Genomic DNA, 26,950 nt, shown 5'->3' with positions numbered 1-26,950 from the left:
ACCTCCTGGAGCTGGGCCCACTGGCCTCCTCCAACCTGGTCAGGAGGGGAAGCATTGTGCCAGAAGGTACGAAGGATGCCAGCAGGTGCGAGGCCAGGCATCCAGGTGCTCAAGTTCACCAAGCTGTCCCCAAGAAAGGTCCCAGGGGCTCTAGCCTATGTGAGGCCCTCTGGGCCATCAGCACCCTTGTTGGGAGTAGACTAGACCACACAGACTCCAGGGCCCCGGACCCCGTCAAATCAAGCTCTTCAATCTCCGTCTGTAATTCCAACCTCACACCACACACAGGAACATGGTCTTGCATACGACACAGGGAATGGGCTTCTACAAACACAGAGCCCTCCTGGTAACATGGGCAGTCTTCTCCCCAGATGTCTGGGCATCTGAAGGGGCAGCTTCCAGAGCTGCATTAGCCCTTAGACTGGCCTCAACATCGCTCCCATTTACCAGATGAGCAACTGAGGCTAGAGCGCTCTGGCCCGGTCTGGCCATTCATTCATGCAGTCAACACATATTTATTGAGCATCGACTCTGTGCCAGGCCCAGGGGGGCTCAGAGACGAATCATACACAGACCTCACCCATGAGGCGCTCACAGCCTGACAGGGCGGTCGGTCACATCAAAGGACACTCACAATACAGTGTGGTCAGTGTGGTGTTAGAGGTAGCACAGGTGACCAAGGGAGCACAGAGGAGGGGCCCCTGGCCCGGCCGGGGGGTGGCAGGAAGGGCTTCCTGGAGGAGGTGACACCTGAAGAGGGTTTTAGGAAGTGAGCAAGAATTAGGGTGTGTGGCAGAGGGAGAGGCCTATGCAAAGGGGTTCAGGGTAAGAGACAGCACATCTGGGTGGCAGCTGGGAGTTAGGCAGGGGCCAGTCCAGGAAGGGCATGGAGTTAGCGGTGGACCGGGAGCTCTGGGGGGAGGGGGAGGTGTGAAGCAGACGGTGGTCGGCAAGGGGCCCACTGGGAGCCAGCGGGGAGGGTGCCCCCGAGGAAGGGGGTAGGGGAGTGAGGTGGGTGGCAGTGGGGTTGCAGAGGTGCGTGGGTGCAGCGCCCTTGCCCGAGGAGTCCCATTCTCCCTAGGCCCGCTCAGCAGGGCGGCGGGGGTGCGGGCTGCCAGCCCCGGGGCTGCAGAGTGCACAGCACGGGGTCCAGCGGCTTGAGCGTGGCCTGCTCCTGCAGCCCATAACGCTGCCCGGGCACCAGCCGGAACTCGAGCCTCTGCAGCAGCTTGGCCATGACCACCTTCACCTCCATCTGTGTGCAGAAGTGCACGGCGCGTGAATGTGCCGCAAACCCTGCGGCCGGCTGGCCCAGCCCCCGGCCGCCAGCCCAGGGGTCCCAGAGCAGGGCTCTGAAATGCCTCCTGGGCCCGGATGAGACACCACCCCTGAAGTCAGCTCCGGGCAGAAAACCCAGCCCTGGCCTCCTACCTGAGCGAACTGCTGCCCGATGCAGGAGCGGGGTCCCAGAGAGAAGGGGAAGTAGGTGAACCTCGGCCTGCAGGGAGAGAGGTGTCAGGAGGCAGCGGCCCTGTCACAGCTCCACTGCCGCGGTGACAAACCCATCCCTTGCTGAGGAATGGCTGTGGGCCAGGGCTGGGTTCTGCACACACTGAAAACATCAACAGCTGGCTCCGTCAGGCTCTGCATCAGCATTTTCTCATGTTATCCTCTTCTGGAGCCTTCCAGAAGAAGCTGGTATTACCCTCAGTTCACAGAAGGAGGAACCAAGGAGCTCACGATCCTATGGCACTTCTATGTTCGGCCGGTCACATGTCCGGGTCTGGGCAGAGTCTGACGCAGGTGGTCTGTCCCCGGAGCCTGGCCACCCCCACCACTGTACATTCAGGCATTCACCCCCAGAGCGAGCTTCAGAGAGAACCATCAGGATTCCCATTTCTCAGATAGGACCATCAAGGCGGGGGGAGGTGCGGTCCCTGGCCCGAGTCACAGGGCTGCCCGTATAAGGGACAGGTTATGAGCATGGGTCTTGAAACCAGTCTGAGCTGGCCTTAAACCCCAGCTCTGAGGCTCCCGGCTGTGTGCCCTTGGACAAGGTACCTAGCCTCTCTGAGCTGTGATATCTTTTCCATAAAAGGGGGCAGAGTGGGGATTACAACTCCCTCACGGTGATCTGGAAGGCTCTGTGGGATCAGGGGTCATAGGCGATTCAGACCAGAGCTCCCTGGACCATCCTTCTCCCACATGCACAGCTGAAGAGAGACTTACTTGGGTGCTTTGGGGCTGAAGCGATCGGGGTTGAAAGTCAGTGGGTCCTCAAAGTACGTGTCCATACGCCCCATGACGTAGGTGCTGAACTGCGGGGCAGACGATCCACTTGTCTCTAATTCCACAGGTGAGCACCCTCACACCTCCCCGACCCGCCGCGGCCCCCCAGTGGAGTGGCCCACCCCCCACTCTACTCCACCCAACCATCTGGGCCAGTGTGGGACTCCACTGGCTCCTGGAAAGTACCTGACAGGAAGGAAGGGGACAGCCCAGTGTGCCAACAAGGGCCAGCTGGCTGCTGCACCATTCCATGCTGGGCCCTGTGCTGTGGGGGGACTACAACTACCCCTATTTTACAGATGAGAAAACTGAGGCTCGGGGAAAGGTTCATGACTTGCCTGAAGTCACCCAGCAAGTAAGTGGCCAAACTGAGATTCAAACTCAGGTCTGCTTCAAGAGCGTCTTTCTCAAGCTCTCTGAGAGCTGTTATTTGGCACAAGGCTTGCATCTGGGGTGCGGGGCAGGGGGTGAGTAGGGGAGAGGGGTGAGGCAGAGGAGCTGCGGGCACCCACTAGCCTCTCAGAGCATGCTACATCACCTCCCTACTGGGATTAATGTTCCATGCCCCTGGCCTCCCATAACTTGGGCCCTGGGTCCCAACCTCTGCCCCACGACTCTTGCACAAAAGAGCTCCCTGAGCCCACTATGCCCCTGGTTCTCTGTGCTGAGTCCGGGGCAGCCAGGGAGAAGGGAGGGCCTGGCACGAAACTCTGAAAAGTGAGTGGGAGCATAAAGCAGGGAGGGGTCTGAGGTCAGCAAAGGGCACCTACTGCGTGCCAGGGATTTTTGCCACACATGTGACGTACGTTATTCTTTGACTCTTCTCAGTAAACTGTGACTCAGGTATCATCATTCCCATCTCACAAGGAGGGCACCGAGGCCCAGAGATGACCCAGCCTGCCAGGGCAGGGCTGGCACTGGAGCCGGGGTCTGCCCACTCAAGGCCCATACGACGATACACCTGCCCAGCCAGACGTAAGGTGACTGCAAACCGCCACCGGTCACTGAGGCAGCAGGTACTGGCGCAGGGGTGTTAATTAAAAAAAAAAAGAAGAAGAAGCAGATAAACAGAACAAAGAACACACATCAGGAGGCCTTGATACATGCTGAAGGCCAGTGTAGCAGAGTCCTGGGGAGCTGGGGCAAGGGCGGGGGAGGGGGGCGGGGGGGAGAGCTGCCTAATACATAGGACCAGAAGCATGTCGCTTTCCTTTGTAAATAGAAATGGATCATGCGATGGGCTGAACTGTGTCCCCCTAAAATTCTTATGTTAAAGTCCTAACCTCAGAATGTGACTGTTTTCAGAGGTCATCTCCTTAAAGAGATAATCAAGTTATAATGAGGTCATTAGGGTGGGCCTGACTCCAGTCTGGCTGGTGCCCTTAGAAGAAGAGATTAGGACAGACACACACAGAAGAGGTCTTGGGAGGACACAGCAGGAAGGTGGCTACTGCAAGCCAAGGAGAGAGGCCTCAGGAGAAACCAACCCTGCCGGCACCTCGATCTTGGACACCCGGCCTCTAGAACTGTAAGAAAGTACATTTCCACAGCTAAGCACCCCGTCTGTGGTGCTTTGTTCTGGCAGCCCCAGGCAACGAAACCAGATCCCTATCTCACACGATACACAAAGTCAACTCCAGGTAGATAGGAACTTAACTTGCAAAAGAAGAATGTGAAATTGTTAGAAGACAATGTAAGCGTCTAAGCTGACCTCAAGATGGGGGCAGAGGGAGGGGGTCCCTAAGACAAAACAAGAGAAGGGACCCCTACAAAATCAAGAACTTCAGATCATTGAAAACGCCTTAACAACGAGAAGCCACAAATCTAAAGATGACATTTGCAACACACATACCTGACAAAGGATTAACAAGAATTTCTCAAGAGAGCTCTGCATAGCGATGAGACAGCCCAGAAGAAGAAAAGTAGCATAGGGCTGCGAGCCTCACTAGTAACCAGGAAAGTGCAAATCAAGACCCCAGGGAAGTACCTTCCTTGCATTTATTCCACTGGCAAAAAATAAGAAGCTGGGCCATTCTAGGTGTTGGGGAGAATAAGGAACCATGTTAGAGGGCATCAAGGTTGGCACAGGTGCTCTGGAAAACACTTTGGCGCTGGTTTACCAAGTTGGCCATTCAGCTATCCCACACCCCAGCTCTCCCCCCACCTCCCCGTCCCTGCACCGTCCACCAGTCACGCAGGCAGGAACAGCAGCAGTGGCGCTCAGGAGAGCAGGAAACTGGGCACCTCTCAGATGCCCGCTGACCCAGGATCGAGAACGGGGTGGTGGTCTACACACAGCAGAATATGATACAGCAGTGACCTGAGGGCCCGCAGTCACAAAGCAATCCCGGGACATACTACCGTGTGGGCACACACACACGAACAGGCGAGGTGATGACAAGCACAAAATTCAGCACAGTGATTGCTTCTGGAGGGAAGACGACAGTGACACATCTCTAGTTTTGGGGTGGGTTTCCGGGACGTCACTGTGCATGAAGGGATGCCTGATGAGGGAATAAATGAATGCGTGTGTAAACAAAGAAACAAGTAGGGGTGCCCGGTGGCTCAGTGGGTTAAGCGTCCAAATCTTGATTTCGGCTCAGGTCATGATCTCAGAGATCGAGCCCCGCTTGGGCTCCATGCTCAGCATGGAGACTGCTTAAGATTCTTCTCTCCCTCTGCTTCTGACCTTCCCCACCCCTCCACTTGCACTCTTGCACTAAGAGAAAGAAAGAAAAGAAAGAAAAGAAAGAAAAGAAAGAAAAGAAAGAAAGAAAGAAAGAAAGAAAGAAAGGGGGAAAGTCACCCTCCGTGGGAGAAGGGGCTATGAAGGGGAGAGAGAGGGAATTGGACAGACTGGGGTCAGTTGTGAAACCGGGTACATCTCGTATCTGCCCCTGGATGGCTATGTGACCTCAGGAAAGTGACCTAACCTCTCTGAGCCTCAGTGTCCTCAGACGTAAACAGGGGTGCCTCCCTTCCAGAATCCACTGTAACCTTACGCCGGACAGTGTGAAAGGGGTTATAGTGCAACTTGAATGAGAAACCCCCAGTGGTGACAATGGGGCCACGGACATCCCGACCTCAGAGCTTGGTCACCCTGGGGGTGGGGAGGGAGGGCCCCCACACACCAGGAGCGGGGTGTTGCCGGGCACTCTGACTCCGTCAATCAAGGTCTCCTCCTCTAGCAGGCGAAAGGTGCCCCATGCTGGTGGGTACAGCCTCAGCGACTCTTTGAGAACCTACAGAAGCCACGTGGGGAGACAAGAAGTCAGACGATCCCCCCAGAACGTGCCCAACACCCATCTTTGCTCCCACTCAGTGCTGAATGCGCACCCACGTCCAGGACTGGGTCCCAGACTCCCACAAAGTTAGCCTCATCTTCTTGTCCAACCCCTCCCATCACAGAAGGAGAAACTGAGGCCCAAAAGGAGAAGAGAACTGTGCAGACCTACCATGCCAGAGCCGGACCAGGACCCAGGGCTCCTTCTGAACCAGGGCACTACCATCCCAGAGGAGCCCTCCCCCAGCTCAAGCCAGGCCTCCAGCTGCTTCGTTGGGGAGGGCAGGGGGCCGCTGAGTCCGGCCCCTGGTGGCCGGCTTGAGGTTCCTGGAAGTGCCCGGCCCCGCTGGCAGCCCGGCCTCGCGGGCGAGTGCAAACAGCGCCATTCCATCAAGGGCTGCTTCCCCACCTGGACCCTGCACTGGAATCACCTGGAAGCCCTTACAACTGCTGCTGCCCCTCCTGCCCCACCCCTGTCCTGCCCCAGTGACTCTGATGTCATTGGTCTGGGGCAGCTGGTCGTGGGAACTTTTTTTTTTAAAATCTCCTGGGACGTTCTCACGCGCAGTGAATTTAGAGAACACCCATATGGAAGGGTTCAGGGGGGCAGCAGGCCTGGCTTGACGCACCACCCACATGTGCCCAGAAGCTTCTCTCCCGCCCCCACACCTGGGACAGGTACTGCAGTCTCCCCAGGTCGTCACAGTCAAGGTGCCTCTTAGAACCGATGACCTCGTCCACCTCCGCCTGCAGCCTGTTGGGGCAGATAAAGACAAGCTGGTCCCCAAGCATAGGTCGCCCCCTACTAGTTTTAGGAAGGTGGGATGGAGGGGAGTGAGAAGTGACCCTCCTGCGACTCCCCACCGCACGTATGCACGCACGCACGTATGCACGCACGCACGTATGCACGCACGCACGTATGCACGCACGCACGTATGCACGCACGCACGTATGCACGCACGCACAGCCCGCCCCATTGTTGAAGACGTCCAGGAACCACCACGTCCCAAACCGAGCTGCCCCAGCGGTTGGCAATTCTGTTCCGGGGCCTTACAACACCCCTTCTTCGTGCTTGCTGCTTGGAACAGGCTGCAGACAATAAACGCACCACCGCGCAGCCGGGCTCAGCCTGGCTCACAGCAGCCGACAGCTGGAACGAGCGTGAGCAGTGCAGGGATGCTGGCTGAGTAAGCCATATGATGGGCACGGTTGGAAGACTGTACAGCACCAAAAGTGGATTTGGACCACTTCACACCCATGAGAAAGGCAGCAAAGACCAAGCGTTAGCCAGGACGTGGAGCGGTCGGAACCCTGTGCACTGCCGGTGGGAATGTAACCTGGTGCAGGTGTATATGGAAAATAGGATGGTGCTTCCTCATAACATGAAATGTAGAATTACCATATACTCCAGCAATTCCCCTCTGGGTGTATGCGCCCCCAGATGGAAAGTAGGGTCACGTAGATACTTGTACACCCAAGTTCGTAGCAGCATTATTCACAGTAGCCAAAGGGCGGAAGCAACCCCAGTGTCCATCACCAGATGAATGGATCAACAAAATGTGGTCTGTTCATGGGGCGCCTGGGTGGCTCAGTCATCTAAGCATCTGCCTTCAGCTCAAGTCTTGACCCTGGGGTTCCCAGGATCGAGCCGCATGTCAGGCTCCCTGCTCAGTGAGGAGTCTGCTTCTCCCTCTTCCTCTGCCCCTCCCCCTGCTCCTCTCTCTCTCTCTCTCTCTCTCTCTCTCTCTCTCTCAAATAAGTGAATAAAATCTTTAAAAAAATATGTGGTCTATCCATACGATGGACTATTATTCAGTTTTAAAAAGGAGGGACATTCTGACACCTGCTAAAACATGGATGGACCTTAAAGACTTTATATTAAGTGAGATAAGCCAGACAAAAAGGTCAATTACTGTGTGATTCCTATATGAGGTCCCTAGAGGAGTTAAATTCAGAGAGACAGAGAGTAAGTGGTTGAGGGGGTTGGGAAGCTAATGTTTACTGGGGACACTGTCAGTTGCAATGATGAGAAAGTTCTGGAAATGCTGTGGTGCAGCACAGCAATGGGAATGTGCTTAAAGCCACTGAACTATGCCCTTAAAAATGATTAAAATGGCAAATTTTATGCATGCATGTGTGTGTGTATATATCCACAATATAAAAAAGAGTGGATTTGGGAGAAGAGTTTACAATAAATAATGTGGGGTGATGTGATAAAACACACGGTGAAATTCACTAGTTAATGTGAACTGCCTCCAGGGGGTGGGGCACAGTGAGTAGAATTATTATTTTATTATTATTATTATTATTATTATTATTATTATTATTATTATAACTTTCCTGCTTTTTCCAAATTTTTATAAAGAACATATTAGTATTATAGATATATTTAAAACCCCAACCAACCATTTTATACTCACAAGCAATCGTTCACATCTGCCCTTGGACGCTGCCGATTAGCAGCTGTAATCAAGGATTTCCCCACCTCCAGAGCTCCCACCCCCAAGCCTGTGGGGTTTTTCACAGTGCTTTCACATTGGCGCAGTTGGTCTGTGCAACGGTCCTCGAGGGAACCCGTTTGTATTTAAGGAAACCAATGGCCCAGCTCAAACGCCATCTCCTGGGTACCCTCTTTGTCTCGCCAGCCGAGAATAAGCCCTTCCTCAATGCTGAGCTGGAGTTCTGTTCAGTTCTCAGTATCAGCCCGTGGCCAGGCACTGAGCACAGCGTGGGGAGGGAAAGAGCCACGGTCCCTGCTTTTTTGGAGCTTGTAGTTTCATGACTGAAATAGAAGGCTCAAAGCAAACCGTCCCAGGAGAAAAATGCATTCATGAGCTGGGAGGAACCTAGGAGAGGAAATCACAGAATGGCTACTTTAGGGTTGTGAGAAGGCCGGACAGGGAGTTCTCTAAGAGAAAAGCAAGGAGAGGAGCTTCTAGAAGAGGGACTGGCATGTACAAAGGCCCTGGGGTGAAGAGAAGCAGGACACACTGGAGGAGACTCAGCTGTGGGAGGCTGGAGCTGGTTGTCTTCTAGGAACAAGACATCAGACAATCCCTTCACCAGCTTCAAGGGGAGCCACTACTCCCCCAGCAAGTCTCTCCATTCCATACCTTGCCAAGATCTCAGGCTGGCGGGACAGCTCCATCACCGTGAATGCCAAATGATTGGCAGAGGTCTCATGGCCTGCAGGAAAGGAGAGCAGCAGCTCTACATGGGGCTACCAGGCTGCTGCTGGCCCGACCCTCCCGCCTCTGAGACCCTGAGCCTGAGACCCTGGTGGCAGTTCAGGTCCTCACTTCTGCCCCCTGCCACCAAGCTGCATGTACAGGTAAGAAGGAGACAGGCTGCCCACCTGCTGACCCCCTGTGCCGGCCAGTGTGGTCCAGTAAATGGCATTTGCCTCCATGCATCTGATTTTTACACCCTAAAAGCCCTTCTGGGGGCGCCTGGGCGGCTCAGTCGGTTAAGTGTCTGCCTTCAGCTCTGGTCATGATCTCAGGGTCCTGGGATCGAGTTCCTCATCAGGCTCCCTGCTCAGTGGGGAGCCTGCTTCTCCTTCTCCCTCTGCTACTCCCCCGGCTTGTGCTCTCTCTCTCTCTCAAATAAATAAGTAAAATCTTCTAAAAAAATATTTGATGAGCAAAGGAGTGAAGTTGCCCGGCACATCTTTTCATGCTGGTCTAATGAAGGCCTCCCCACAAATTCTGAGTGGGGCGGAGCCTTGAGTTCACATGGCCAAGCTCTCCTGAGCCCAAAAAGGCAGCTTCACGACCCCTCTCAATGGCCAGCTCCATCACCAGGTCAGCGGCCACCGAGAAGGCCTCCTGGACCTCCCTGAGCAGAGAGAGGCCTTCTGCTCCCCTATCCCAGCCCCTCACTTCTGCAGCAGAACTCTGCGCAGACAGCCTGAAAAATCGCCCAGAGTCAGGGTCGAGGGGATGCCTGGTTCCCACCGTTTCTGCAAAGCCCAGGGCCTTAGCCTCCCCTGGAGCTACGAACCAGCAATGAAGAAGGTGACGAAGTTGTCCAGCAGGATCTCATCATCCTGGGCCCCCTCTTCAGCTGAAAGACAAGGAGGGTCTCAGGGCAGGCTGCAGACATCAGCTACACTCACCCCCTCGCTCCCTCGCCCCACGGCTCAGCAAAGAAGCAATGCCCTTCTGGCTGGAAGCCGGATAGAGACACCCGGAATTGAGCGTGATCAGCCAGCATGATGGGGCACCCCTGCTGCCCGGCCCTCTCAAGGCCCATGTGGGAGCCCTCAAACCTTTGAGGATCTGTGTGAGGATGTCGGCAGGGACGTCCTCCCCCCTCTTCAGGGCCTCCCGGCGGCGCTGCACCCAGTCCTTGCCAACCTGGCGCAGAAAGCGAATGCTCTCCCGGATCTCGCGGAGCTGCTTCCATTTCCCTGGCATAAACTGAACAAGAGCTCCCACTCAGGACGCCAACCGAGCGCACGTCAGCCTCTCCCTCTCCCCCGACTCCCAAACCACTTTAGAAACCCACAGCAGCCCTGGCAAGCTGGGAGGTGGGAAAATTGCTAGAAAATTCTAGAAAAGATAAAGCAGCCAAGGAGACTTGATCAACATGGCAGCCAGAGCCCAAGCATCAGCTTCCCCTTCCTGTACCAAATCCCTAGATACAATGGGAAAGATGCCTGGAAAATAAGAAGGGATCCCTGAAGAATGGAGGTGGCTAGGACTGCGAGGAAGGAGGAAACCACAGCCAGAGGGGAGTGAGGTGGAATCAACTGCAGAAAAGATGGGGTGGCATCAGGGGACCCCAAGCTCAGAGGCTGAAGTCCCAAAGAACAGGAAGAGGCCCTGGGCATCTGTCTGAGGATCAACTCAAGTACCACCTTTCTCCCTTCTTCCTCCTTCATGCCTGGAACAAGGAGGTAATAGCTGGAGTTGCAGCAGCCATCTTATAACAATGAGGTGATGTGCTGGAGACAGTGGAACAGAAAGACAAAAAATTCCAGGAACATCTGACATTGTGGCGCTCTCACAGCCATCCTAGATTGCCTGCTTCGGGATGATTTTACATGAGAGAAAGATTAACTACTAATTTACTTAAACCACTTTGATTTTGAGTCTCTACTTTTGGTGATGTCTGCAAATCCTGAAGTCACTTCGGTCATACCAGAGCTCAAAAACCATTCTGAAGAAAGGTCCCTGGAGAAGGTGCTCCAGCAAATTAGGACCACGCCAGCCCTGGTGGCTGGTCACCGGAAGGGTGCGGAGGCAGTACCTTAGCCAGAGTGTTGCGAGATGCGGTAATCCCCTCCAAGATCAGTTTCACCTTCCGGGACAGAGGCTTCTGGGCACCCAGCAGCATGCCTGTCTCCATGCCAAAAGCTGCCTGGGGGCGGGAGAGAAGGGCGAGGTCATCCCTGGGGGGTGGGAAGACTTGCAGACCCAGGGCAGAACCTGGCACTGCTCAGTTAGAGACCCAGGCCCTGGCCTAAGGCTTTACGTGCATCCTGTCATCAACTCCTCACAATGACCCGTGATGAGTTCAACCCCGTGGGATGTGGTGAGGACTACATAGCACATAGTAGCCACTCCACAAACCTTGGCTTCCTTCCTTGACAAGATGCATTTGCCCAGAAATGCAGCTTTCCTTGGTGTCCCTTCTATACCCAGCCTCCCAGGGAATCACTGAGTGACACGACCCATCACCCACTGTGTCTACACTCCAGCTGCCTGGAGTGGGGTAGGGGGTCACTGCTGAGCCTGCCAGGGGGCAGAGCCAAGCCAGACCCAGGGCAGGGGCTGAGGGGAGGTAGGCTTTGGGCTGGGAGGCAAGCAGACCTGAGATCCAGTCCAGGTTCTTCTACTGACCAGACACAGGCCAGTCCCCACACCTCTCAGGGCCCATTCCCAGAGAATGAGTTAGTAGCTATCACTTCGTACGAGTTTGTGTTGAATATTCAAGGAGATATGAAGCTCCCCATGCAGAGAAAGGGCTGATGTGTGGAGGAGGAGGAGGAGGGTGGGGGAACGCAAGGAAAGGGAAGAGGGAGAGAACAGCAGCCCTCTGACCCGTGTCGGACCCCACTCCCACGGCCCACCAGCCTCCCATCACCTTGGCCAGGATGTCCATGGTGGTGCATGTCAGCATATCCTGCATGGACACCGGCGTCTGCCCATCTGCCTTGGCTTCCAGAATCTCCACCAGCTGCTCAGCTTTCTCATTGAACGTTTCCATCAAGCTGACCAAGGAACTGGGGAAACAGCATCCGTTGAAAGAGCCAAGAAATTGGAAACAACTCAAATGCCTATCAACTGATGAATGGATAAGCGAAATGTGGTATGTCCAAAACAATGGAATTTCACTTGATAATAAAAAAAAGGAAGTCCTAAACACGCTTTGGCACAGATGAACCTCAAAAGCCTTATGCTAAGTGAAAGAAGCCAGGCACAAAAGAAATGCTGTAGGATTCCATTTGTTAGAAATGTCTAGAATACGAAAAACACAAAGGCGGAAAGTAGATTAGTGGTTGCCAGGTGCTGAGACCACCGAGGGGAAATGGGGAGCACCTGCTTTTGGGGGTGACAAAAGTATTCTAGAATGGACTGTGGTGATGGTCGTACAATCTTGTGAATATTCTAAAACCCACTCAACTGTAAGGGATGAATTGCATGGTATGGAAACCATACCTCAATGAGAGTTATTTAAAACATAAAGTGTGACCAAAAGTGAGAGCTATAATAAGGAAAACGAGAAGCCCAGAGGAGGAGTGAGGAGGAGAGACCCCCACCCCCAGGCATCACTGTCACTCAGCCCTGGATGTTCAGCCCCGTGTCCCTGGCAGCCTGCCTTGCTCTCTCTCTCTGACTACTAATGCCCCCTCCTCTCTCCCTTCAGCTGGGGGGAGGCTCCCTCTCCTGAAACCCACCCTCCTTCCCAAGGCCCCCATCTTGAATACACTCACCTGCGGCTGAAGGCCAGGTCCATGACCCTGCGCTGTTTGTGCCAGCGCTCATAGTCACATTCGGACACCAAGCCTTGGCCGAACAGTCTGTGGGAGACAAGTGTCTGATGTGAGAAACAGGGCGGGAAGGGGGACTGACGGCTTTATGGGGACAGGGTCACCTTTTGGGATGATGGAAATGTTCTGGAACTACACAGTGGTGATGGTTATACCATATTGTGAATGGACCAAATGCCACTGAATTTTAACTCCAACATGGTTAAAACGATGACTTTTGTGAACTTTACCATGATAAAAAGTAAATAAGAAATGGGGTGACCGTGTCCCTCACCCTGGCAACCCCCCACCCGCCCACCTGCTATCCAGAAGGGAAAGAGGAGAAGGAAGGTGACAATGACAACAGCCATGGCCACCATTTCTGGGGCACCTGTTTCGTGCCTGGTAGCCAGGGCTCAGGCCTTCATGCTATGCCCAATGCCCTCAGCCCCGTGGCCCTCTGTCTATCACCAGAGGCTTTCCCGGCCTCTCCCCCAGCCCCTCCTCATGCCTTACCTCTCACCAAACACAGTCTGGATTGCGTGGTACATCTTGGAGTCCTTGTTGTACTTGGTGGACATCAGGAATTTCTAAACATCCCCAAAAAGCCAACATGAGCTCGTGCATCCCTGAGAGGCTGCAAAGGACTCAGCAGTTTTCTGGACTCTTATGAAACCATGCCCCAAGAGTCACCATTAACTGAGTCCCAGCTGTGGCGTGAGCACTTCCTCCAGCACAGTCTCACCTAACCCTCTGGAAGCCCCGTCTTCAAGCAATATCATCTTGTTTGGGGATGAGGAAAGCAGGGCACAGAGCGACCAAATGATATTGCTGTGGCCACCCAGCTGGAGTGGTACGGTGGGGGGTCCTCACTCCAATGCCCACGCATGGACCTCACTCCAAAGCAGCGAGAACAAGAAAAGGCAGGTGCTGCTCTGAAACCAGAGCCGGGAAGGGGAGAAGCCCAGAGGGAGGGCTTCTGGGACACAGGAGAGACACTTGGCACAGATTCAGTATTGTTAGTGCCAACCCAGCCATGGAAGTCAAAGAAGGCTTCCTGGAGGAAGGATCAACTTGCCTTACCACAAGTTGGATGGTAGCAATAATAACATTAGCTGACAGCTATTGAGCCAGTATAGTCAAGAGGTTAGCAGCTCAGGCTGTGGAGTCAGCTGGCTTGAATTTGGATCCAGTCTCAGCATCTTCGCTCCACCACTTGCTAACTTTATGACCACAGGCAAGTTACTCATCTCCTCTGCCCTCAGCTTCCTCACCTCACAGGAGAAGACTGCCTGCCTGGGAAAGTTGCTGTGAAGAGTAAATTTGCTCTGTGTGAACAGTCAGAACACTGAGACCCAGCAGGTGCTCCATAAATGTCAAGTGCACATCAGCATCTGATAGCCCACTTAGTGCCCAGTCAGCCCTAAGCCGTGGGTGCTATTTTTATGCTCATCTTACATATGATGAAGAAACTGAGATTTAAAATGCCTGAGGTCACACACACAGTGAACGGTGGAGGTAGGATTTGAATCCAGGCAATTTGCTGTGGGAGAGAGGAAAGCGAAGGCTGTGATCCAAGGAGGGGAAGCCCAGGCCACATGCTGCCTTCAGGCAGAGTGAGAAGAGGGGAGGAGTAGCAGGGGGGGGTGTGCTGGATCCCAGAGGTCTGCCTTATGGTACACTGAGCTTTATCCTGTGGACACTGGGAACCAGCAAGATGGTATCTCTACTCTACATTAATCCAGGGGCTGCTGGTATCTGGGAGCTGAGCCCAGGGGTCTAGTAGAAATTTTTCAGCTGAAAAGAAACCCTCAAAATGGCTGACTTTGGATCATGAGCCATATCCTGAGAACCCCACTCCCACCCAGCACTGTCATTTATAAACCAACTTCCATCACTACCCACTTCTGCAGGTTCCGTCCCTATGACAATAAAGACCCACCTCCCAGGTCCTTCTCAAACATCCCTAAATAGTCCAAGGTCTGTGCCAATCCTCCCAACCTAAACTGAGGAGTCCCCATACTGAGGCACAGCAGCCTCAATACAGGCTCCAATCAGGTGTCCCCATAGTCGGGGGTCCCCATGCCTGCTGTCCCTGGGGCTGGGGATCCTTTGAAGGCCCAGTGAGCTAGGTTCTGGGACATGAGGGGTGCATGGGGCACCCTCAGCACCTTCACTGCCTTCACTGATTGTCCACACTGACAGCAATCTTCTGCACATTAAGGGTTAACTGCTGGGGACTTGCCCTCCTGCCATAAGCAATTTAAAAAAAAAAAAACAGGCAAAATGCATGAAATGTCTGTTTTCAGACACTAGACAACAAGAAGTGCAGGATTGTGAATCCTAAGAGAAGGAAAAGGAAAAAAAAATGTGAGCCCTACGACCTAATATTACTCCAGCTTTCTGCTATTTCAGGATAAAGGAACTAAAAGATAAAACTAACGTATAGCTCAGCAGGCTTTCCAAATTGATGAGACCGAAATCAGAGTCCCGACAGGCCAGAGGAGACTACAATTTGTAGGGCAGAGAACCCGAGGGGAGGGAGCTATTCATAGAAAGAGTTCCTGTGCAGCAATCTGCATAGGGATCCCTACATCTTTGGATGGACACCAACCTGTGCATGCATACAGTTAACACAAGACTGAGTTAAAGACAACTTCTGGGAAAAGAATTACTGAGTAACTACAGGCTGAACAATTCTCAGAGCTTACACAGGCCAAGAACTGTTCAAGTTCCCACTGGCCAGAGTTAAACCTCAAACAGAAGGCTTTTATGTGGTCCTCAGAAGAGTCACTCCTTAGTTGTGGGGCTAAACTAGCTCTAGAGCAAAAGTCGACCCTAGCCCAACTCCACAAAAGCCTTAAAGCAAACCTGGAAAGGATCAAACTGATCCACACGTAACTTTACCGTCTGCCAGAATGAATTCCAGCACCCTCTAAAGGAATGAAACAAAAGTGAGCACCCAACAATATATAACTCACAATGTCCAGGGTCCAACGTGAAATCACTAGACACTCCAAAAAGCAGAAAAATCTACCTACAAGCAGGACCAGAAATAACAGAGATGATGGAGTTTGCAGAAAGGAACTTTAACACACTTATTACAAATATGGCAAATACGCTCAAGGAACCCGCGTATCCAAGAAGTTCAAAGACTCCTATGGAGCATTAACAAAAAGAAAAGTACACCAAGGCAGATCGTAATCAAATTTCTGACACCAGTGATAAAGAGAAAATCTTAAAAGTAGACAAGAGATGAAATAGTATATTATTTGTAAGTTAAGAGTATAAGTTGTAAGATGTAAGTATAAGATGTAAGTTAAAGAGTATACTATAAGTCTTAGGACAACCACTAAGAGAGAAAGAAAGAAAGCCAATAAGCAAATGGTGGAGATAAAATGGAATACTAAAACATACTCAATCCAAAAGAAGGCAGGAAAGAAGGAGAGGGGAACAAACAACGGAAAGGACAGAGAACAAATAACAGCATGGTTGATTTAAACCTTACCACATCAATAATTACATTAAATATAAGTAATCTAAACCCTCCAATTAAAAGGCAGAGATTGTCAAACTGTAAAACAGCAAGACCCAACTATATGCTATCTATATGAAACCCACTTTAAATATAAAAACCCAGATGGGTTAAAAGTAAAAGAATGGCAAAAGATATAGCATGCCACACTAAGCAGAAGACAGCTGCAGTAGCAACATTAATACTAGACAAAATGTCCTTCAAGAAGTGGAATATTACCAAGGATAAAGGGGGACATTTTTAAGATAAAGGGGTCAATTCATCACAGAGACATATTAATCCTCAATGTGAGCATGCCTCATAATAGAACTTCAAAATATATGAAGCAAAATCAATAGAACCAAAAGCAGAAATAGAAAAACCCATGATTGTGGTCAGAGTTTGACATTCCTCTCCAAGTAATTGCTGGAACAACTATACAGAAAACTAGTGAGGATTTAGAAGATTCAACTAACACTATCAACCAACTTCTCCTAACTGACATTTCTAAAACATTCCATTCAACTATCACCGAATATACCTTCTTTTTAAGTGCTCATAAACATTCACCAAGATAAACCATATGCTAGGTCATAAAATAAACTTCAGTTCATTGAGGCAGATTGAAATCATGAAGAGTATTTTCTCTGACCTCATGGAATTAAACTAGAAATCAATAACAAAAGATATTTGGAAATACCATAATATTTAGAAATTGAATAACATATATCTAAATAATCCACGAGTCAAAGAAGAAATCACAAGGGAAGTTAGAAACTGTTTTGAACCACATGAAAATAAAAGCACAACATATTGAAATGTATGTTACATTTGTGCTATGTATGAGCTATATGGAGATATATAGAGATATCTGTAGATAAATGAAATATATGGAGATATATGGCTGTAAGTGCTTATATTAGAAAGGAAGCAAGATATAAAATCAAGTTTCTAAACTCCGACCTTAAAAAATTTGCACAAGAACAAATTAAATCCAAAGTGAGTAAAGAAGGAAATAAAGAGCAGAAATCAAGAAAACAGAAAATGGACAATGGAGAAATCCAATAAAACCCAAAGCTGGTTCTTTGAAAAGATAAATAAAATTGGTGAACCTTTTGCTAGCCTGATTAAGAAAATAAGAGGAAACCCAAATTACTGTTTGCAGGAATGAAAGAAGGGGTATCACCACAGAGCCAATAGACATGAAAAAGTTAATCAATAAATATTATGGACAACTTTATACCAATAATTTTAACAATTAGATGAAATAGTCAAATGCCTTGAAAGACACGAATTACCAAACCTAAGAAAAACAGAAAATTGGAATAGCCATAAATCAATTAAAGAAAGTGAGTAATTAAAACAAAACAGGGGCGCCTGGGTAGCGCAGTCGTTAGGCGGCTGCCTTCGGCTCAGGCTCAGGGCGTGATCCCGGCGTTCTGGGATCGAGTCCCACATCGGGCTCCTCCGCTGGGAGCTTGCCTCTTCCTCTCCCACTCCCCCTGCTTGTGTTCCCTCTCTCGCTGGCTGTCTCTCTGTCACATAAATAAATAAAATCTTTAAAAAAAAAAAAAAAACAAAACAAAAAGCACTTCCTTCAAAGAAAATGCCAGGCCCAGGTGGCTTCACTGATGAGTCCTACCAAACATTCAAGGAAGAAATAACACTACCCCATACAAACTCTCTCAGAGAACAGAGGAGAGGGGACATTTCCTGATTCATCTTACAAGGTCTGTTAAACAGATCCCCAAACCAGACAAAGGCGTTATAAGAAAAGAGTAAATATAGAAACAAAAATTCTTAGCAAAAGATGAGCAAATTGTATCATGACTAGGAATGCAAGGTTGGTTTAACACTTGAATATTAATTCATCATATTAACATATATGGCTCAACTTTTCTCATTGAACGTCTGAAGTTCTTTGTATACGGTTTTTGGTAGCATGCTTTAAAAATCTTAAACTGTGTCTATATTGAAATTAAACTTTTTTTAATGTTTTTTTATTATATTACGTTAGTCACCATACAGTACATCCCTGGTTTCTGATGTAAAGTTTGATGATTCATTAGTTGCGTATAACACCCAGTGCACCATGCAATACGTGCCCTCCTTACTACCCATCACCAGTCTATCCCATTCCCCCACCCCCCTCCCCCTGAAGCCCTCAGTTTGTTTCTCAGAGTCCATAGTCTCTCATGCTTCATTCCCCCTTCTGATTACCCCCCTTTCTTTAAACTTTTTTTTGATGGTTTTTATTTTTATTTTTTAAAGATATTTATTTATTTATTTATTTATTTATTTATTTATTTATTTGAGACAGAGAGAGCATGAGCAGGGAGCGGGGGCAGAGGGAGAGCAAGAAGCAGGCTCCCCGCTGAGCACAGAGCCCAACGTGGGGCTCGATCCCAGGACCCTGCGATCATGACCTGAGCCAAAGGCAGACACTCAACCGACTCAGCCACCCAGGCACCCTAAAAAAATGATTTTTAGCATTGTGTTAGAGACACAATGGCTGTTCAGCTTTTCTCCTGATCTGGACCCTAAGTTGCATTTTCTCCCTCGCCTGCCAAGAATCACCCTGCATGTCTGCTGAGTACCCGCTGTGAGAACAGAAGCACCATCACTTATTGGGCAATTGCTGTGTGCCAGGCACAGGCTAGGTGGCTCACACACGTTATTTCAGCTCCATGCGGACAACCACCTGTCCGGGAGGCATCATCCCTATTGTACAGATGAGGAAACGGAGGCCCAGAGTGATGGCAGAGCCACCACACCTGAGCCCAGTTCGGCCAAATCCAAGGTAAATGATCTGATGACCATTCTTCGTGCCCACGTGGCAGCACCATCCTGTACATGGTACAGACCGATCCAAGCTCCCTGTCCATTTCCTCATCTCTAATATGGAGGCTGGTGGGGTCTTTCCCCGCTGTGAGGATTAAATGGGTTAATAATTATGAAGTATATAAAGAAGTGCATGTTTAAGTATCTTTTGCCCCTTTATTTGTAAACAAATATTTGTTTATATAAATATTTGTGAAATGAATCAATTGATCTTTAATTCTCATGATAGCCCGGACACAGCGGGGTTATGATCCTACCTTGAAGATGAAGGAACGAAGGCTGAGCGAGGTTAACGAGCTTAATGTGCGTGCACACCTGAGCCACACTCCCAAACGGTGGGTGGTCAGAGAAAAAGATGCCATTCATTTCTGGATCCTTGGGAAACCAGCCCAAACGCTGGTGCCTTCAGGACATTTCTCGTACAGTCCCTGGGGCCGAGTTTCATGCCCCCAACCAGGGAAGGGAAGGGCCTCCCCCCCATGGAATCCACTCTGCTTCCTACCTTGACCGACTCAGGGCTCGTGACGATGACCGAGGTTTTGTGGAAGACGTTGACTCGCACGACGGGGCCGTACTTCTTAGCCCTGGAAACCAAAATGACCCAAAGCAGTCTGTTAGCCCTGGGAGATGTGAATATTATCATCACCACCCAGCAGGAGGGTCAGGGTGTCCCATCCCAGGGCCTGAGTCACACCCCCCAGTGGGTCTCAGTTTCCACATCTATGAAACAGGGTTCCTACACTCCTCCTTTGCTGGGAATCAAGCCAGATCGTGTCTTTGAAGATGCTTTGGCAGGAGTAAAGCACCACCGCATATGCGGACTGTTACCGAGTCCTACCCCCCACCGAGCTTACAGAGGGAGAAACTGAGGCTCAGAGTTCCTGATGGCTGGTCTCGGGTCACACAGCTGGCGACAGGCAGAGCTTGCCTTCTGAACCAGCCTCTTCTGCCTCTCCACCCAGGGGAGGAACTCTGGGCGTGGCAGTGACCTGGCCGGGGATGGAGGGGTGGATGTGCTGGCCTGGGGGGTGGGGGCGGAGGGGGTACCCCACGAGGGACCTGGGCTGGAGTAAGGGTAACAAATGACAACTAGGACCCACCAATCCAAAAACACATCTTGGAGCACACGGCCACAAACCTCATCCTTTTTCCAAAAGTCGGGGAGGTGTCCTAGAAGGAAACTAGGAGAAATGGGAAACGTTAAGACCACCAGAAGTCACCATTAAAGAGTGCCCCCTTCCCCCACAGGACCCCATGAGGTTAGCGTTATTAGGCCCACTTCGCAGATGGGAGGACTGAGGCACGAGGAGGTATGGTGCTGGCTCAGGGGCACCCGGCGGTAAGAAGGCAGGCAGGCAGAATGCAAACCCAGGTCTGGCCAGCTCCAGAAGTCTCCATAGAGGGGGGATGGAGAAGAATGAGACCATCTCCCTGGTGCAGAGGCCGGAGGCTGGCATGCGGAAAGTGAAGAAGAATATTGTGTGCAATGACCCTGAGACATCTGCTGAATACTGACTACGTGCTGGGTACCATTCTACACCTCATTCCATCTGACCTACCCCCACCGCCTGGAGATAGGTCTGTTGTTAACCTGTCTTATAGGTGGGGCAGCGGAGGGCACAGAGGTGGTCATCTGCCCACCACTGCATGGCTGGGACAGGTCACCCCAAAGTCCTTCTCACCAGGGGATTGTTTGGTGATGCTAAGTCTGCAGTGTGTGTGTTTAAGTCTGGTGTGATCACCAGAGTATGAACAAGTCTGTCTGGCTTGTGGCAGCTTTTAAGGTTCTTCCTCTCCCCTGCATGACTTATTCCAGACAAGCTCACTGACTACACCATCTGGAGTGCGTGACAAAACTGCGGGTGGGGTTTTCTGCATCAGAGAGTTCACCTTCTCCTGGAGGGAGATAGACAGCAAATAAACAAAGAGGTAACTAAACATGAAGTTGAAGAGAGATGGGAGAAAAAGCAGAGGGGTAGGTAATCAGAGGTGGGGGTGGGGATAGGAGGAGGGTTGCCATTTTCTACAGGAAGGTCAGGAAATGTCCCTCTGAGAAGGTAACATGTGAACTGCCATAAGTGAGGGACTTGGCTGCCCAGGTATCTGGGGAAAGAGCATTGCAGGCAAAGGGAATAGCAGGTGCAAATGTCCTGAGGTAGGAGTGTGCTTGGTAAGTTCAAGGAACAGGGAGCAGGTGTTGAGGCTGGAGTAGAGTGCTTGAGGGAGATGTGATACAAGATAGGTTCCCCGAGGTAGGGGGCAGATCACCAATAGCCTTGTGGACTGTTGTCAAAACTTTTGTTTTGACCTTGAAACGGGGACCGCGGAGGGTTTTGAGCAGAGCAGAGGCGGTCTGATGGGTTTTCAATGGCTCGCTCTCACAGCAGCGGTGCTGAGAGTAAACGGGATGGGTGGGGGGCAGGAATGGAGGCAGGGGCACCAGCGAGGGGCTGTGAAAGGGGCTAGGGCTCAGACCAGTGCCGTTGAGAAGCCTGGTTTCTAGCGGACTTGCTGTGGGTGTGGGTGTGAGAGGGGTGTCAAGGCTGACCCAAGTCTCCTGGGCTGAGTGTCAGAAGGATGAATGGGGCTGCCATTTACTAAGGCAAGGAGGACTGAGAAGGAGCTGATGGGGGGCAGCAGACCCCACTGTGCCCACCGCTGCCCTTGTCCATGCAGGCAGGCAATATGTGAGGGCCAGCACGGAGACTCCGCCTGGGGCTCCCGGCTCTGCCTGCAGGAAGGGTGGGACAGAAGTTCCAGCTCAACACCCCCAGAGCAGCCTCCAGCAATGACCCTGTGGCCTCCACCTGGGTGGGGGTAAGCTCCCAGAGCTCCCCAGGGGGTTTGCACCTCAGTTGCTCCCAGAGGTGACTTGCTTTATTGGCTTTCTGACTTCCTCTCTCTAACCAATCCCCAATTCCCCCTGTGATCATCCCCCATAAACCACTTACATTTCCAATCTTGTCTCAGGATCAGCTTCTGGGGACCAACCTGGGACAAGTGGATTGAATTAGGAATTTGGCTTTGAACCTGTTAGGTTTGCGGGGGAAAGCTACTAAGGGAAGCAGGTGAGTCCATGCTTGAAGCCAGGCTACAGATGTGAGTGTGACGGTCCTCAGCAGAGAGGCAGCTCTTACAGCCCAGCAACTGGATCAGACCACAAAGGGATGAGTGTAGACAGAGAAGAGACCCAAGGACTGAGCCAGGCGGTCAGGCAGCAAAGGGACCACCAGCCAGGGAGACTGAGCAGGAGACACTGGGGAGGCCGGAGGCCAGCAGGGGGGAGTGGAGTGGGAAGCCTGCAGAGAGCAGGACAGGGGAGGGACAGGCACTCCCCCAGGCTGCCCTGGGCCAGGCAAGACCAGGACTGAAGCACTATTGTGCATGGAGCTACGGGGAGGTCACTGGGACTTTGGCCAAAGCAGGGTGGGCAGAGAGGTGGGTGCCAGAGCCCAATGGGGTGGCGGGCCCAAAAGAGGAGGGGAAGAAGGAATGGGGGCCCAAAGATAGGCAGGCTTCTCAGGGGGTTGCTGAGGGGGTGCAGAGCCAGGGGGCGGCAGTTGGAAGGAATGGGAAGGGAAGAGACGGGTGGTGTTTTTTTTTCTTTGTTGCAACATGTTATATAAAAATGGGAATGATGCAGAAGATGAGGGAAACTGATGGGGGGGGGGGCGCTGCTGGGGCCAGAGTTGCTGAACGGAGGGGACGGCTCTCCTTGGCCACAAGCTCTGAGGTCCCACTGCGAAGGGCATGTGGGCCCGGGGCAGGGAAGGGGGCAGCTGTGGCCATACAGCCCTGCAGGGAAGTTCTCCCAGGCTGTTCCCTTTACTCGGGGAAGTGGGAGGCAAGAATAAAGGCTGAGAGTGGGGATGGAGGGGGAGGTGGCAGGGACTGAATAGAAGCAAGAACACTTCGAGAGTGGGTGGGCAAACGCATGAGGAAGGAAGTGCAGTGTGGCCGCAGGGCAGCTGAAGGCCACTCGGGGTGACGGCCTTGAACTTACACTGCTCCACCCATAGAAAGACGGACCACGGACATCACACATGACTGGCTGTATTTCCGGAATAATCTAGTATCCATGGTCACTCCCCAGAGCTGCATGTTTTGGGAGAATGCTCTGTTTTGAATCACCTGAGTGAGAACAGAATCTAGACCCCCCCGACCCTCCCAGGCCTGTCTGAGAGCCTCCACCATAAACACTGGGGCCCACTGCCATTTGGGGAAGAAGGTGAGTCCACCTCAAGAAGGCCCAGGGGACAGATTGGCGTGGGGTCCCCAGGGCCAGGCAAGAAAGGGAATTAAAACCCGTTCCTTCCAGTTCCTGCAGGGGGCGCTGGGGAGGCAAAGGCAAAGCGGGAAGACCAGGTGTCGGAAATAAACAGGTAAGGGATGACAGAATTCCCATTGGTAGAATACTGGGACTGGGCTGGGGGCCTGACAGAAGCAAGCCCCTGTTGGTAGACTGGATACGGCAGAGCAGCCAAGGGAGAGAGAAGAGGGTGAAAATCCCCCTCCCTTCGCCCAGTCGGTAGCACGAGCCGTTTCCCATAACGCTGTGGTTGGCACAGTGGCAATCCAAGGTTTCCTGAGGGCAGAGAAAGTCTTGGATGGTAAAGAAGCAGAGGTCATCTGGAGAGCCCACTGCGAGGCCAGCCACAGGGAGGAAGGGAGCCCACACAATGGCTGAGGGGTGGGCCGCTGCCAGGAGCGAGGGTGAGGGGCCACGACTGTGCCTGGTGCCAGTGGAACGGGGTGGTGAGCGCTCAGCGGGGCAGCCAAAGTCCTCTGGATGCGCCACCCAACGGAGCCGGCAAGGGGTCACCACCATCGCCGGGAGCCAGCGGGCAATTTGTTGAACAGACCCCACCTCGGGCAACTTGGCAAGTGGAAATGGGAGGAGGGAGCTGGTGCCACCCAGGAGCCACACTTGAAAAACTTATTCCAAAATAAATAAAAACGGAAGAGAGAGGCTTTTTTGTTGTCAAGTTTACATTCATCCCACACTACCAGGAGAGTGGGGGCTGATGAGGAAATGGAGAGCAGTGAGAGAGAAATGAAGAAACCACAAGTGTTTGTGTGGGATCCGAACGTGGGGTCTGGGTTTTCAGCTGCTACACGGATGATTGCAGTAGGATGTTGTTTGTGGGGAACTCCAGGAGGGCATCCTGGAGGAGGGGGCATCCTGGTGACTCCTGCTGAATAAGGAGGAGGATGGGTGTGGGTAGGGGAGCATGGCAGCTGCCCCTTGTAAGGCAGAGGGATACTTCCTGAAAGTTGGCAAAGCCTAGAAGCACTGAGGGGCAAATATTACTACTAGAGACTCGACATGTACACTTCTTTGCCAACCATGATGTTGCCAATTATGGTTTGAGGATCCAGGCTTTGAACACCCAAGCCTCTGATCTGTGCTAGAAGAGGTTCCAGAACTTTCGCTTAGTGCAGTTTTATATGTGACCACCAAACAACTGTTAATCCCAAATCTTTTTGCATATGCAGCGTTCAGTTCACCTCCTTAGAATAAAGAGCCCAACTATAATTATATTTAATTATATAATTAAGTATTATATAATTAACCTCCTCCCACTCCTCCACCCACCCACACGCACCTGTAGGTCACACGTAGATTCTGCAGTGTAGGGTTTGGGGGAGAATTCAGGCATAAAAGGGAAGAAATGCAGACACATACTACTACATGGATGAACCTGGAAAACATGATGGTCAATGAAAGAAGCCAGCCACAGAAGGCCACATAGTGTTTGATTCCATTTATATGCAATGTGCAAAACAGACAAATCTAGAGACAGAAAACAGATTAGTGGTTGCCTAGGGCTGGGGGGTGAGGGGCAGGGGGAGATGAGGGGTGACAACTAATGGGTACTGGGTTTCTATTTAGGGTGATGGAAATGTTCTGGAACCAGTGGTTAAACTGAACAACTCTGTCACCATACCAAAAAGCACTGATTGTACACTTTAAAAGGGTAAATTGTATGGCATGATTTTGTTTTTAAAGTGCAACTTAAAAAAAAAAAAGATATGGGCGAGGGGCAGAAGGGGTCTTGATTTAAGGTCTGCCTTCTGCAGACAAAGAGACTAGACCAGGTCTGCAGTGCTTGAAGCACGTGGGTTTACAAGAAGACCAAGTCATGATGAGACCCAGCAGAACGAGCACACAGCTCCTTCAATCCCAGGCTGTTGATGGCTGATTTGAAAAGTTGGAAGGGTGACAGTGTACCTAACAGAACTGGTAGGCGATTTCCACCAACCACTTTGAATCACTGTTTATCGAGGGTCTACTATGCATGTGCCAGCTGCTGCTGTGCCAGATGTCCGGGACACAGCCGTGAACAGACAGACACAGGCCTATGGGAAAGACAGACACTTAACAAGAGGTTGCACAATTACCCAACTCTTACAATTACACAGAGTTTACAAAATGAACATGATATATTCGGGCATGGAAGCAGGTGGGACCTCCCTGAGGAGTTAGCATTGAAACCAAGCCTGGGAGGTGAGGGGAAGAACCATCTAGGTGGCGTGGAAGACAGAGCTGCTAAGCATGGGAAAAGGAAGACCCCAAGGTGGGCAAGGGCACCTGGGAAGACAGAGAGCCAGCAGGGAGAACAATCACCTCCCTATGTCACCAGCCACAGGATCTTTCCCAAACCCACCAAACATGGATTCAGGCTTCCAAGGCCAGGTCATTTGGCTTGGGCTGGAGGAGGGCACCTTCCAGAATGTTCATGTCCTGAGGTTTTAAAAAGTATGTCTAATACCATTGTTTATTCATTCATTCAACAAATATTTATTGAGCATCTGCAATGTGCCAGGTGCTGGGGATACACAAGCGAACACACAGCTTCCCTGCCCTCCCGGGGCTCACATTCTAAAGGGGGGAGACAGACACAGTCAACAGGTGAAGAGACAGTCAACAAGTGAACAGAAGGTAACTTCAGGGGTGATGGCCCCTTAAGGAGTTTGGGGCTAGGTGGGCTTCACACAGGGTGAATGGGGAACAGCAAGACCCTGGAGCTGCAGGAGGGGTGTTGCAGAAAGACTGGGGACAGCAGTGAGCAAGCAAGGGGGGGATGAGAACAGGACAGAGTGGGTTCTGAGAGCTCAGCGGGGGCCTTGCTGGCCACAGAGTGGACTTAATCTAGAATTAGATTTCCTTCTAAAGTGAGGAAAGCGTTTGAAGCGGAGAAATGACACATTTGGTTTAAGCTTCAGAAAGGTAAGCTTCTGTTGCTGGGGCGGGGGTAGGGGGGAAGGTAAGTTGGGTGGGGGTGGGGGACAACGATGGAATGGAAGTACTAAGGAGAAGACAAAAAGGATAAACCAGGACAGAAATACAAAGGGGAATGTGACCAAAGTCGAGTGTGTTCCAATCCAGGTTGAGTGACCCCGTTCCAAGTCTCAAAGTTAAGAGTGCCCACTTTAGATCCAGGGCTGACCCGGGCTTAAATCTAGGCTTACCAACTGTGTGACCTTGGGCAGGTGACTTTGCCTCTGCGCGCCTCAGTCTCCTCGTCTGAACGATGGGGTAACAATAGCGCCTACCTAACAGGGTTGTCGCTGCCATCACGTTTGTGGGGCCCAGCAGAGCGCGGTGGGCGCCGAGCAGCTGCTGCGGCTGTGAGTAATTTGTTACTAAGAATAGTTAGCGCCCCTCTCCCGGCCGCCGTCTCCAAGAGGCCACGCGCAACCGCTAGGCTGGACCCCCGGCCCCGACGCCGGCTTGGACGCGGTCCCCCGGCCCCCCCATTCGAGCGCCCCATCCAGGCCCCCGCCCCCACCCCCCGCTCACCTGGGCCGCGGCGGCCCGGGGATGTGCTCGTAGCGGCTGCGAGCGCGGTGCACGAAGGTGCAGCAGAGGCCGAAGGCGACCAGGACGGCGCTGCCGAGCAGCAGCAGCAGCCCGGGGCTCATGGTTCCGGGGCAGGCCAGGCCAGGGTCGGGGCCGGGCACCGAGGGGGCGGGAGGCCGCGAGCCGACTCAGCTGTCAGCGCCGCGCGCCGCCTCGGCCCCAGGCCCGGCGCGACCCAGCACC

At 51.9% G+C, this 26,950-nt stretch overlaps 1 protein-coding gene across 1 annotated transcript; it reads right to left on the bottom strand.

Annotated features, from left to right (window-relative positions):
• Positions 1-499: 499 nt before the first annotated feature.
• Positions 500-26,950, bottom strand: CYP46A1 (cytochrome P450 family 46 subfamily A member 1). The gene is made up of 15 exons (XM_045775405.2): positions 26,708-26,950; positions 20,004-20,084; positions 19,406-19,487; positions 13,065-13,138; positions 12,513-12,599; positions 11,663-11,801; positions 10,826-10,936; positions 9,843-9,993; positions 9,575-9,637; positions 8,686-8,758; positions 6,242-6,326; positions 5,421-5,531; positions 2,230-2,318; positions 1,432-1,498; positions 500-1,255 (listed from the first exon to the last, which is right to left on the bottom strand). Exons 1-15 carry the CDS (start codon positions 26,827-26,829, stop codon positions 1,088-1,090), a joined length of 1,503 nt encoding a protein of 500 aa, XP_045631361.1. The 5' UTR covers positions 26,830-26,950; the 3' UTR covers positions 500-1,087.

This window comes from Ursus americanus, chromosome 26 (assembly GCF_024610735.1).
Source record: "Ursus americanus isolate L20-20 chromosome 26, mUrsAme1.1.p, whole genome shotgun sequence".
Taxonomy (NCBI): Eukaryota; Metazoa; Chordata; class Mammalia; order Carnivora; family Ursidae; genus Ursus; species Ursus americanus.
Note: the sequence above shows the minus strand (reverse complement) of the source record. Positions and strands in the feature narration are given on the sequence as shown.